Source organism: Ictalurus punctatus, chromosome 9, assembly GCF_001660625.3.
Source record: "Ictalurus punctatus breed USDA103 chromosome 9, Coco_2.0, whole genome shotgun sequence".
NCBI classification, from domain to species: Eukaryota; Metazoa; Chordata; class Actinopteri; order Siluriformes; family Ictaluridae; genus Ictalurus; species Ictalurus punctatus.
This window is the reverse complement of record NC_030424.2, coordinates 22,607,123-22,620,697: the sequence shown is the minus strand read 5'-3', so window position 1 is coordinate 22,620,697 and position 13,575 is coordinate 22,607,123. Positions and strand designations below refer to the sequence as shown.

At 41.2% G+C, this 13,575-nt stretch overlaps 2 protein-coding genes across 4 annotated transcripts in view; one reads left to right on the top strand and one right to left on the bottom strand.

The window, feature by feature from the left end:
- Positions 1 to 11,828, bottom strand: part of trappc12 (trafficking protein particle complex subunit 12) — a 36,212-nt gene extending 24,384 nt beyond the window's left edge. Inside the window, exons 1-3 of one of the 2 annotated variants that reach the window (XM_017476248.3) lie at positions 11,732 to 11,828; positions 9,412 to 10,647; positions 7,864 to 7,980 (exon numbers count right to left, since the gene is read on the bottom strand). In XM_017476248.3, coding sequence (XP_017331737.2) covers positions 7,864 to 7,980; positions 9,412 to 10,647; positions 11,732 to 11,797 — 1,419 coding nt within the window. In that variant the 5' untranslated portion in view covers positions 11,798 to 11,828. Of the gene's footprint in view, positions 1 to 7,863; positions 7,981 to 9,411; positions 10,648 to 11,657 lie in introns of both variants that reach the window. The other variant, XM_017476249.3, reaches the window with a different exon arrangement.
- Positions 11,829 to 11,998: 170 nt separating this feature from the next.
- The window catches only part of eipr1 (EARP complex and GARP complex interacting protein 1), a 40,071-nt gene continuing 38,494 nt past the window's right edge, over positions 11,999 to 13,575 (top strand). Inside the window, exons 1-2 of one of the 2 annotated variants that reach the window (XM_017476251.3) lie at positions 11,999 to 12,215; positions 13,077 to 13,160. In XM_017476251.3, the coding sequence (XP_017331740.1) occupies positions 12,174 to 12,215; positions 13,077 to 13,160 (126 nt within the window). In that variant the 5' untranslated portion in view covers positions 11,999 to 12,173. Of the gene's footprint in view, positions 12,216 to 13,076; positions 13,161 to 13,575 lie in introns of those variants that run through there. The other variant, XM_053682467.1, reaches the window with a different exon arrangement.

Below are 13,575 nucleotides of genomic sequence, written 5' to 3'. Positions count from 1 at the left end.
ACCGAAAAAAACTGAAAGTACTGAAAGTTTGCCCCGCCCCCATCCGATTAATCGAAAAAATAATCAGCCGACCAATCAATTATGAAATTAATCGTTAGTTGCAGCCCTAGTTGGTACCAATCCTACGCTTCTACCAGAAACCTTTACAGTGTCATCTTTGATACTGAACTAAAGAACTAAAGTAAGGAGGGAAGGGAGGAAGAAAGAAAGGAAGTAAAGATGGATGATGGACAGAAGGAATCAAAGTTGGATGGCGGACAGAAGGACCAATGGAAGGAAGGAAGGAAGAAACAAAGAAAGGAAGGATGCTGGGAAGAAAGAAGGACCGATGGGAGGAAGGAAGGATAGACAGAAGGAAGAAACGAAGAAAGGATGGATGGAAGAAAGAAGTAGAAATGGAGAAGAAAGAGGGACAGAGGGAGCAATGGAAGAAGGATGGAAAGAAGGAAGAAATAAAGAAAGGATGGATGGCAGAAAGAAGTACAGAAGGACATCATTCCATCCATCCTTTCTTTATTTCTTCCTTCCTTCCATCCTTCTTCCATTGCTCCCTCTGTCCCTCCTTCTTCTGTCCTGAAGGAAGGAAGGAAGAAACGAAGAAAGGATGGATGGAAGAAAGAAGGACCGATGGGAGGAAGGAAGGACGGATGCAATGGAGGAATGAACAAAGGAAGTATGGATGGAGAGATGGACAGACAGAAGGAAGGAAGGACAGATGGAAGGAAGGTTGGAGGAAGAAAATCAGTAACTCATTATCCTGGTTAAGGTTGTGATGCACACACCCCATGCACACACATTCACACTTAGCTAATCCACCTAATGACATCTTTTTGGAAAAGGGGAGGCAACACGAGAAAACCCAGCGGAAATCCTTCTGGAAGAATACGAGTATAACGGTAACACAGACAGTAACCTGAGCTCAGGATTGAGCTGGGGACTTGAGAGATGTGAGGCGCCAACACCACCACTGTACCACCCAGATTAATACATTAACAGAAAGAAATTCTAAGCTTTTACTTATTAAACTCTTAACATCATAATACAAGGTGGGACCCGAACATGATAATACAAGGAGGGAATTCGAATGTGGCGCGCGCACTCGACGTGCACACCTAAACGATTTTACATTGAAGTGCTTAGGCATCTATGTGAAAGTTTCTGGAAAAAAAAACATCTGGACAAATGATGCACCCAGAAATGAACCTTGTACCATGACAATGCACCTGCACACACTGCGTTGTCAGCCAAGGAGTTTTTAAACAGAAACAATGTGGTTGCAGCTTCACATCCACCGTATTCACCAGATCTCGCTCCTCAGGACGTCATTTCGTTCCTGAAATTAGAAATGAGATTGAAGGGGTAAAGATTGGCCACCATCGAAGAAATCCGGGGGGGGTGACCGCAGGAGGACCTAGACATGATGACAAGAGCATAGAGCCGAAGGTTCTTGTTGTTAGTTTGCTGCATATCTGTAACATTTCCACAAACATGGTATTGTTTACAGCAGGACTGGTGGACCGTGGCCTAGATGAAGTCCCAGCAAAGTACTTCAGCAGACTGAACCAAGGAGCAGGGATGATAAAAGGTATGGGGGGGACCCCTAATGACTCTAGTTTTCAAAACATGAGCCATTACAGCTTCTGTAGCAGATCTTCTCTTGTGGCTTATCCAATTAAATACAGTTATGCAAATTATTTAGCTTAGGGCAGCTCATCAGACCAGAGACCTCACTACAGGGCTAAAGACATTAGGTCATCTCGGGCAGAGTTTTCAAAAACTTTGTGTGTGTGTGAGAGATTATATATATATATACACACACACACACACACACACACACACACACACACACACACACACACACACACACACACACACACACACACACACACACACACACACACACACACACACACACACACACACACACACACACACACACACACACACACACACACACACACACACACACACACACGGCAGCTGTGGCTCAGGTGATAGAGCGGGTTGTCCACTAATTGTAGGGTTGGCGGTTTGATTCCCGGCCCACATGACTCCACATGCCGAAGTGTCCTTGGAAAAGACGCTGAACCCCAAGTTGTTCCCGATGGCAAGTTAGCGCCTTGCATGGCAACTCTGCTACCACTGGTGTGTGTGTGTGTGTGTGTGTGTGTGTGAGAGAGAGAGAATGAGACACAGTGTAAAGCGCTTTGGATAAAAGCGCTATATAAGTGCAGACCATTTACCATTTTTATCTATCTATCTATCTATTTATTTATTTTCCCGGTGTCAAATTCAAAGCAAATATCTTGTCTGTTGAATCTGTAGCACCAGTCAAAAATGGAACAAAGCATAACGACTTTGACTTCTCTTATTTACAGCAATAAAATAAACATTAATGATTAAGCATTAAAAGTACTTTAATGCTTATCTCTACTTTTGTAAGCAGGGAATTTTATGTAACGGGACCTTCACAAATTTCAGTTGAATTCCCCTCGTTTACACCATTACAGCATTATATTGCAGTGAGAGTAGACTCATTTTAAAGAAACCGAAGGCGAGACACGGTTTTGGGAATTCCATTTCTCATTAACAATACTGGTTTATTCGTTATCAAACCAGTCCTCTTCACATTCCTTCTTGCTTGCTTCTCTTCAGCACCATGCTGAGACACAATAGTGACAATTACAGGAGCCCTATCGCAGGCCTAACACACACACACACACACACACACACACACACACACACACACACTGCAGCATGAGTCACCCATGGAAGCTCTGCTGCAGTCAGTCTGGTCTGTTGTGCCTCTGGGAAGAGAATCCACAATCTCCACAAGCACCAGAACAAACATGAGCAACCAGACATGTGGAACTGTCATCTGGATTCACACATCAGCTCCTAGCAAAGACTGCTTTGCAAGTTAAAAAAAAAAAAAAAAAAAAAATCTATTTATATATACGCTGTGTGCTTATATAAGTGCGTCACTGGTGCTGAGGAGTGTAGGAGGTTCACAGTTAGAGAGGCAGAAAGAGTAAGTAGAAAAAGAGAGAGAGAGAGAGAGAGAGAGAGAGAGAGAGAGAGAGAGAGAGAGAGAGAGAGAATTAATCGGAGCATTTCTCATGAAGCATTAGGTTAGCTGTAACCCAGTCACTTTTCTTTAAGGCTGTTCCTGATGATCAGAATACAGACATTGGTAAATTCATTGTTCATAACTTCTTGATCAGAGATCAGAGCAGCTTAGATCAGTTTCTGTTTCCAACAATCAATTATGAACCAACACAAATTCCCAATGAGTGACTGTCTATTTAAAAAAAAACAAAAAACAAACCCAACACCACCCATCTTTAACAACCATACACTCACTGGCCAGTTTAATAGGAACACATGTACACTTGCTCATTCATACAATTATCCAATCTGTAAAATAGATGCAAGTAAAATGAACAGTTAAGACTTTTCATGTCTCTGCTATGGTCAATCTTCTTCACACTGCAGTTTAATAACTTTCTTTCAGGTAAAACAAACAAACAAACAAAAAAAGCAATATACACATACACCCACAGTCATGTGAAAAAATAAGTACACCCTATGGAAACGGTTGGCTTTTTTGACACATTTGTACAAGCAAACATTTGATCGTCTCTGAAACTGTGCCTATTAATAAAAGTTGATATACTTGAACAAAACCACTAGCAATATTCTTTCAGTTGCAAGATGTTTGAGGGTTTTCTTGCATGTACTGCCTGTTTCAAATCTCCCAACATTTCAATCTGGCTTTGACTAGGCCATTACAAACCCTCCATTTGTTCTTTTTGAGCCATTCCTCGGTGGATTTGCTAGTGCACCTCACATTTGTGCGATCTCTGTCTGATTGTAGAAGCATGCACTTTGATACCAACAGTTGCAAGACTTACTAGCAGATCCTCTGATGAAATTTGGGATTCTTGGAGACTTCTTTTTGCATCAGATGGTCTGCTCTTGGGCTGAATTTACTAGGACGGCCAGTCCTGGACAAATTGGCAGTCGTTTGAAATCTACGCCATTTGTAGATGATTTTCCTTACAGTGGAATGGTGTATTTCAAATAATTTGGAGAGCTTTTTAAATCCCTTGCCAGATTCATAAGCATCCACAACCTTTTTTCTGAAGGCCTTACAGAACTCTTTAGCGCTTGGCATAATCACACGACATACCTCGATAACAAAGGGAACACCAGACACTAGATATGAGAGGGGTATAAATGAGACAGGTTCCACCTGCACTCGCTAAGCAGGTTCTAATCACTGACACCCAATCTTCAACACCTCATTCAAATTTTATGGCTTTGAAGGTGTGATAAATGTAGGGGTGTACTTGCTTACCATGTCATCTGTTTTTTGTTCATTTAAAATATGAAAATTACTACAAAATGTCAATTTTATGTGTCATTTGATAGAGTGCATCAACCTTATTAATAAGCACCGTTTCAAAGAAGACCAAATGTTTGCTTGTCCAAATATGTCAAAAACACACATGCATTTGCCTCGCACCTCTGGGGTTGAGGGTTTGATTCCTGCCTCCGCCCTGTGTGCGAGGACTTTGGATGTTCTCCCTGTGCTTCGGAGGTTCCCTCGCCCAGACCAAAGTCATGTGTTGTAGGCTGATTGGCATTTCTAAATTCTTCATAGTCTGTGAATGTGTGTGTGAATGTGTGCGTGATTGTGCCCTGTGATGAGAACCTTGTCCAGGGTGTCCCCCGCCTCGTGCCCTGGGATAGGCTCCAGGATCCCAGTGACCCTGTATAGGATAAGCGGTACAGAAGATGGATGGATGTGCAAAATAGCCTACAATAGGAAAGTTAGCCCTGTTTGAAGTGACCGTACTGTATTGCCTAATTTATGTCCCAGGAGTAAAAACAGGGAAAGCAACTGTTCTGTTTCACAGACTAAGAAAGCCTATGTGCTGACTTGGAGCACACCTAAAAGCAGGTGGGAGCAATTTCCCAGTTTAATTGTAATTCATTATTATTCGCAATTGTGTTGCATTGCAGAGTTTAAACCCAGCTCTTGGTAAACAGAGATATTTCTCAGTGCTAACAGTTTCAGTGTGTTGAAGTAAACGCCTGTGCACTGCAATGTCCTGAGCAAAGCAAATAGCAAAATAAGTCTCCCACTTGCAACGTTTTGAGCTGAGCTTATAAAACGGGGGATAGCTGGGATTAACTCAAACTGCCCCACTGGGGATGCTGGAAGGAGCAGCACATCAGCAGAAGCAGCACTCTACTAACTCTCTAACCCTGAATCCTTCTCACACACACACACTGGACTTACACAGTATTTTGTCTATGTTTGTCTGTTGTTCAAGGGCATGGGCACAGCAGGGAAGGCTGAACATTTCTGACCTGCTTGTGTGTGTCTGACAGTTTTGCTTGAAAGCAGCTCAGTGATGCAGTGAGATAAACCCCTTAGGCTACAGATGAGAATACAACCTACAGTTCTCTCTCTCTCTCTCTCTCTCTCTCACACACACACGACTATAACAAAAAACCATATTTCTTCAGGCATCATATACACACAAAATGCGTTTTGTTCACACGACTACAGAGCGTCTTTCTCTTTTTTCACCTTGTGGCCCACTAGTGGACTACGGTGGTACTGCAGGATGGTGTGGCATGGGGCAATCGTTTTTAACTTAAAAATATTAATTAATAATGTTATTAAAAGGAAATCATCATCAGAGACGGGCTGGTTTAGGTTATTATTGTATACACAGTGCGTTTCATAAAGACCTACAGACTTTAAGGTCTTTCTGAAGTCTTATTGTGTAAGTCTGCATACTTTAGATAGCAATGTTGATTACGGTGATGCAACAGACATATCAGCTCTAAACCGTGTTGGGCTACAAGAGCTTTAATACTCGACCAAGTGGGCCTCTGGTCTGGCATATTACAGACAAAAACGAAAGAAAAAATATCATCCTGTCTTGTGTGTTTACAATCCACAAAACAAAAGTTCAGATGAAAAGCACAACATTTGTGGTATAGTTGAAGAGAATTTAAACTGTTATTCAAGACCCTACAATGCATTACCAAAGTCCTTGTAGTAAAGTCCACTCAGCACCTTCTTGGCCACGTTCCCCGGCAGCTATTTCCAGTCAAACGTACCAACAAGATGATGGTTCAAATGGCGGTCCCTCCAGGGGGAAGATTTTGCAATCGCAGAAATCAAGCAAACACCGCAATATTTGGAGGAGCTTGCAATTTTTCAAAATGACCTCAAATCTGACGCCATGACAACACGCATTCAGCCAAAGCCGTCTTTGATTCACACGCGTTGAACATGAGTACAGCTAATCGGTCTCATTTACCGACAAACATCACTGCGAAAGACCATGCAAAAATGTGCAATTGCAATTTCACCAATTCAAGTAGCTTACCACAAAAAGCACACAAAAAAATGCCGGAGCAAAATCAAGCACTTTCGACTGCAGCAATCACTGAAACGGGGTGTAGGTTTAACGACGCTAATCGTATTCATGGCTGTTTCTATGGTAATGGTGATCACCAGACCAAACAGTAGGTCGAATCCCAAATGGCTTTCTGTTTCTAGACCCTTGTCTAGTCGGTTTGCTGCTTTGCTTCTTTACCGGTTTGAACGTAATGTAATATGGATTTTACTTTTTATTTCCATTACACCTTACAAATAATTGTCCTGGTTGGGCTGAGTATTTATTACTTAACATATTATCCAGTGTGCTGCCTTGTACTATTGAAAGAAACCTGAATCTGAGGTACATTACGCTAGATGCCAAATGTTTGTGGACATCTGACCAGAACAGCCTTATGTGCTTGCTGAACATCCTATTCCAGATTTAGTTATAATAATCTTTTATAATAACCCCCACTCTTCTGGGAAGGCCTCCCACTAGATTTTGGAATGTGGATGTGGGGAAGTTACTCATTCAGACACAAGAGCATTAATAAGATCAGGGACTGATGTAAAGTGAGGAGTCCTGGGGTGCAGTCAGTGTACCAGTTCATCCCAAACCGCCAACACGAGTCATGATTGTGTCAGTTAAGAACTTTTTTTCCCCCCACTTCAGCATATTTATTGCACTTTTTACAGCCAAATCAAGAAAACATGTTATAAACAGAACAGAAATAGAGTAAGTCATTTGCTCTTCATTTCAAACTCACTGCCAATATAACGAATAGTCCGGCTCAGGTAGGGTTCCGTGGTTCTACTTGACAAGTCGTTTATGGCAGAAAAAAACAAAACCCTGAAATATTTCCAAACAGCAGAAGTTGAAGCATTTTTAGGAAGTAATGTTCCTAATGCCCTTACCTTCCTCGTGTTGTTCTGCCATTTTGTTTGTTCGGTCAAGCTGAATGATTGTGTGTTTGAACATGGTTATCTGCTGCTGTCCTGTGTGGGTGAAGCCGTGAAATTCTGTGACACAGTGTTTCAATGCGTGCTTGAAAACCTAACACTGATTGGCCAGTAGAGAACTTCCAAAGAGAGTGCGATAGGTCAGTCGAGACAAAAAATAACTTGCGAATGTGACTTGTGATTTGGTTTATCATCCGTAGACTCACCAAAAAGAATTAACAATTTGCAACCTTACTGGACTGATGTTTTCTGCTTGCTAACATCAATATCGCAGAGGATTATGCTTAATTAATTGTGATCACGGTTAAAATACAGTTAGTCCTGCAGCCCTACAAGCTTGGCAAGATTATTGCCTGTAATTTTAAAAAGGACAAGCCAAATTTCACTTTCATCTTTAACGTGATCATGCTGAATATTTACAGCAAGATGTGTCACTTGCTATAACCTTTCCAAAACAGCAACTGGAAGGACAGAAAGGGACAGGAAGGATGACTCACGATCAGCTGCTTGAGACCCAAGACGTTCTGCTCCACTGAGTTAGCGGTGAGAACTTGCCTCTTCGTCGCTGCCTGGTCTCCAAGGAAACGCACCATCAGGTCCTTCACTGCATCGCCCTGCAACATACGGAGTGCGAGTTTTACACCCTCTGCTATTTCTCACACTTCCTAGTTCTGATGCAGATTTAAATCAAAGCAAAGGATCCACATTAAATCATCAGTCATGCATCCAAAAGCATCTATGAACCCTTTCATGACTTAGGGAATGTTAAAATATTTTGTGCTGGAAGGAACTGGGATTAAATGGGTTAAACTATGATTGAATTCATAAAAATCCATTACACAAGGTTATTCTTGTGCTTCACAGCAAATTCTCTAAAAGACATTGACCAATTTTCTATAACAGCAGCTCTGACAGTAATTCCTGCTGCAAATCACACGTTTATATGAATGCAATATATATATGCAATATATATATATGCAACAGCTCATATTCACAAGGATCTCATGTATGGCAGATGCTTCCAGCAATTAAAACTTTTAATAAGCAGATTAAAAAAACTTGGTGTTATTTAACAACGAAAAATGTGTATAATTGTTGACATGGTGAAGCTGCCTGAAAGGAGACATTTTTTTTAACAATTTTGGAAGGAGTCTCCAGTGTCAGAGCTTCTGGAGTTTCGTTCTATAGGGTGTCCCCAAAAGTCTCCATACATAAGGGAAATTAACACTTTTTTTTTAGCAAAATGTCTTCCAATAAAAACAATATATATATATCCAGAATGCTTTTGACAGAAGTACAACGTATTGAAATCATTCTCATGGCAGGATCAGGAAGCTGTCGCAGGGTTGCGTTGGACATTAACAGGAAACAAGGAAACATCACACACGATACTGTTGCAAAACGTTCTAACAAATTCAAAAAGACCGGAGGTGTTGCGGACCAAGGAGTGGGCGTCCACGAACATCCAGTGATGAAGGCATGACCGACGTGGTGCTGGCAAACATAGTCCCCTGTGTATGGAGACTTTTGGAACACCTGGTACTAAGTTTTCTGCCATGGCAAAGTCTTGTGGATAAAGGACATCACACATTATGTTTTCTCAGTAACAAGCTGCATTACCTTTTGTCTTGCTAACTTCAAGAGAAAGTGAGAGAATGACTGTTTACAGTTGCTAGATCGTAAAACGGAATGTTTCGCCGACAGTAAGTGTAACTGTAAACGGATAAAAATGATGCTGAGTCATAACTGTTCGCAAATTACTGTGGTGTAAAAGGAATAAAACACTGTGATATGCATAGTGCATTGGGTTGCATCACACAAACCTGTCTTTGATTATTTTCCTATGACAGGCCATCCCAAAGTGTTTTATTCCTCACTTATAAAATTAAATCTGCATTACAGATACATTCTTCCCTCTTAATCATTATTGTACTGGCCAGCTTGATGTCAATATGCACTAATTTACTGGCATTATGTAATATTATTGTCCCCCCCATGACCCCCTTCCCTCCCCTCCCCATCACCCAAACACAAAAGACACTAACCTGCAAATTGTCAAACTTCAGTCCAGGCATGGACAGCCTCTCCCGATCCACATGCACCGGGTTGATCTGCTGAGTGGCCACAGAGATCAGCACTCTCCTGGTCTCCTCAGATGGAAGCCAAGCGTCATACCGTCTGTCCACCTCGCTCATAATCAGAGCACTCGCAAACGTATCGTCGCTGCCTGAGAATACCGCTTGAAGCTTAGTAATGGCCACTACAGGTTCTGCAGGGCCGGTCACAGGCCTCGGCGTGCTCTCGGGAGTAGTGGGACTCAAGAAAGCACTGGCGGTGCCGCTGTCTTTAAGAAGGCTGCTTGAGCCTGAGGAAAGCTGCCGTTCGGGAGGGGCTGGGAACTTCGGCGACTCTGCGTTTGGGTTGCAAACTGAAATGAAAGACGAGGACGTCGTGAAGGAGTCGAAGAAGTCCGAGGCAGGGTTAACAGCGCCGTTATCAGTGAAGAATTTACTGAGGCTGGGACTGGGCTGAGACACCAGAGGTGCTAGTTTATTGGGAGTTTCATTATGGCTAGTCGTAAAGCTCGGGGATTTGACCAAAGTCGGCTGAAACTCATCAGGCACCAGGGACTGTGCTTTGTTCTGCATGCCTTGGCTGAAAATAGTGCACACTGGAATGATCTCGTCCTTAATCCCATGCTTGGCTACTTCAAGCTCTGTTTCCTCAGCTATAGGGCTGCTTGGAGCAGACAGCTTGCCTGGACCATCCTCTTTTGTGCCGTCCATATCGCTGTACATCGTTTTCTCTTTTTCAAATAAAGCCGGAGACATTTCAGATTCAACAGTATCTTCGGGTGTGGCTTGTTCAGTTCCAGCCTCCTCCTTCTCCTCTTTGGCTTCATCCTCTTTGTCGTCTTCTGTTTGGAGCTGCTTGGAGTCAAGGGACACCTTGTCATCCGTTTGCTCCAACAAAGTGTCAATAGGGACATCGTCCTCTTCACTGTTGGGGGAATCGGAGATCATGACGCTCTCCATCATCTGATCGTTCAGTTTATCCGTGATGCTCCCGGAAGCAGCGCTGTCATCCTGAGGGGAGATGAACGCTTCCACGTCCAGGTCAATGCTCTCCTCTTGGAAGAGGGCGTCTGTAGCGTTGGACTGGCTGCTCATAGCAGCGGCGTCTGAAGGGGCACGGACTGCCGGTTCGTCTGTCTCTAGTCCAGCTAGATCTAGACTCGAAGGCCTTTGAGCTGCATCCTCACTACTTTCCATGGCTCTCGCCTGCCATTCGAACACAAGGAAATATGATCAGTGTTCCAGATGTTTGAAAAGACAGCAGTATAACATTACTACACTTTACTCTTTCATAACAAGAAGCATACAGAAGCATTAGTTGTATTTTCAGCCTGTCTAATTGCAGTTTGGACAAGACCTTGCTCAATTGTGTTAAATAATTTTTATGTCATTATTTATGCTTTATTTTCTACCGTCTGAGAGATTACTACAGCAGCGTATGTAATAATTTCATTGTACAAGGAAAGCTTGTGGATTATGACAATTAAAACTTTAATCGAGCAGCATTGGAATTATTATAAAACACCATTGCTCTGGAAACATATTATTATCTACTAACCACGTACTGAGTGTTTTTTTTTTTTTTTTGGTTAATATATATCTTGAATTAGCTAAGATAACCAAGTTCTTGTTTAACTAAAAGGCATAACTAAAGTAATTTTAACTTACTAACTAACTAACTAACTGGCTAACCAACTGACCAACTAGCCGACTAACTAACCAGTTAACAAACCACATTGCTGGACTGCATCCCAAATAACAGTTTATTAGACGCATAATTCACTAAGTGGGCTGTAAAACAAAACAAAACAAAACAAAACAAAAAAAAAAAAACAAAACCACTGTCATACCCTACTGTGCACTTTCATAAAGAGATTAGAATGGAGCATTGAAATGATGTTTAATAAAGAGATATTTGTTATGCAGCCGAGTTAGGTAACTCTCACAGCTTGATACTTAGCTATATAACTGGCAGTTTCCTAGCTCGGCTGCATAACAAATATCTCTTTATTAAACACACAGTTCACTACGTAGGCTGCAAACAAACATTATATCATACCCTACACTGTGCACTTTCCTAATGAGATTAGAAAGGATCCATTTGTATTTCAGTCCTAGATAGCCGGCTAGCTTGGTAATGGCGAACCTTATCCTTTTAAAGCGAAATTTCTTTCCTCTAGAAATAAACCTTTAGACACAGTGCTGAAGTCACTTACGCTATTCCACAGGTTACACTTTGAAACGTTTGCCAAGCTTTAATAAATATAACCTTACTGATACAAAACATTACCTTGGCGTCTAGCTGTCGCCAACCGAACCTACTCACACTGCGCATGCGCTTCACGCTCACGCGCATGTCAACAGGGCACACAGAAGACGGGAGTACACATACGCATGCGCCAAGTCACCGGGATGGCAGGTTTTACGGCATCCGATAAGGATCAAAACTCATACCGGAAAGTTCGTCAGTATTCTAGAAAGAATTACGTCACGCAACGTGAAAACATTAGTTCTAGAGAGCCCGGCGATACGCAAGTTATTCCTGCGCTGTTTACGTAGTCGATTTTCACAACGCGGAAATCGGTAGGAAGGCAGGCTTGACAGGAAAAGCAGCTTTAAATTGAGCTCTATAAAATCTTATATGGATTTATGTATTGTAACCAGTTAGGCAAGCAAACTGTAAACAAACTGTAACAACAAACGTCTTGTTGTAGAGTAAGAGTTTTGGGAGCATGGAGGATGACGCACCGGTTATTTATGGCCTTGAGTTCCAGGTACAGCATTTAAACGTGTATATTGACTTGTATGTTGTTTATTTCGATTGCACTGATCTAATCTGCTATGCACTTCATACTTTCATGCACACTACTACACAAGGGTTTATACACGATCTCTCAATTGTAGTGCCTGTTTAATAATCCAGTGATCTGGATGACAGTAACAATAGCACGAAGCATAAACATGGCATGATGTTGGTTTGCTCTTAATGTCCCTGTCAGTGTCATTCATTTAGAAAAGCAACACCTAATGGGATTGTTCAGCTAATGAATGTTGTGAAGGAGCATTTGTTTTCAGTGGAAATTGTTAGCATTATATTTCAGACAAGAAAACACCTTAGCATGCGAGTTAGAGCCACATCATGTTGTAGATCAAATGAAATTCTAACTTTAATGTAAAGTTATAAGAAGTTATATGCTGTTTCATATTTGGAGATTTGAATACTGAGTACATTAGGAATATTCGGCTTATAATTAGTAAATATTATATTATATATTAAAATGCGTATTTATTTTTTTCACAACAATCCCCAGATTTAATCACTAATAAGCATCTTTAGATTGGGAAAACTAACAAGCCTAAAATGGCTAAATAATTTGACACTGTTAAGAATATCACTTTTAAACTTATATATGTATATGAGAGAGATTATCTCTCTTATCTGTCATCATTATTTACTGCTACATGGAAATTCTTATCTGTTTGTAAATTGATTTATGTTGCATTAATAAAAACAACCAGCTCAATGCTTTTGTTGCCCTTCATATTTGATATTTTCTGACTTCTCTGTGCACTTTATTTATCTCTCCGTATATATCAACTAATTGCTGGACTCATTTTCTCTCATCACGGTTTAGTGCCGTGCTTTGACCGCTCAGACAGCTGAAACCGACGCCATACGATTTCTAGTGGGCACGCAGTCGTTCAAATTTGATAATCAGGTGAGTAACTGAATTGTATATTTTTAAAAAATAAATAAATAAAAATCATGCGCTTGAAATTAACTTCACAGTTGATCTGTTTGAAGTGAATTTATTCCTCAATGGCTATTTTTTTTCCCCAGCCATAATTAAAGCCCTAAGATTTTCTCCAGGGAAATAACGTTCAGAATCCTTTTTTGTTCATTTTCTCGCATTAACAAAGCGCTGTAATTTACACTTATCCTATTCTTTGGAAATTTGACTGAATAATGCAAAAGGTTTTCCTGTGAAACTCACAAGGTTGCTGCTCGTATTTAACATCTTTCCAGTGAACAAATGGAAACCTACAGAATCGGGTGCAAGCATTAGATTTTAATAATAATGTGGATGGGGATATGGAATTTTATCTATCTTAATGGCTGAGACGTGAAACAAA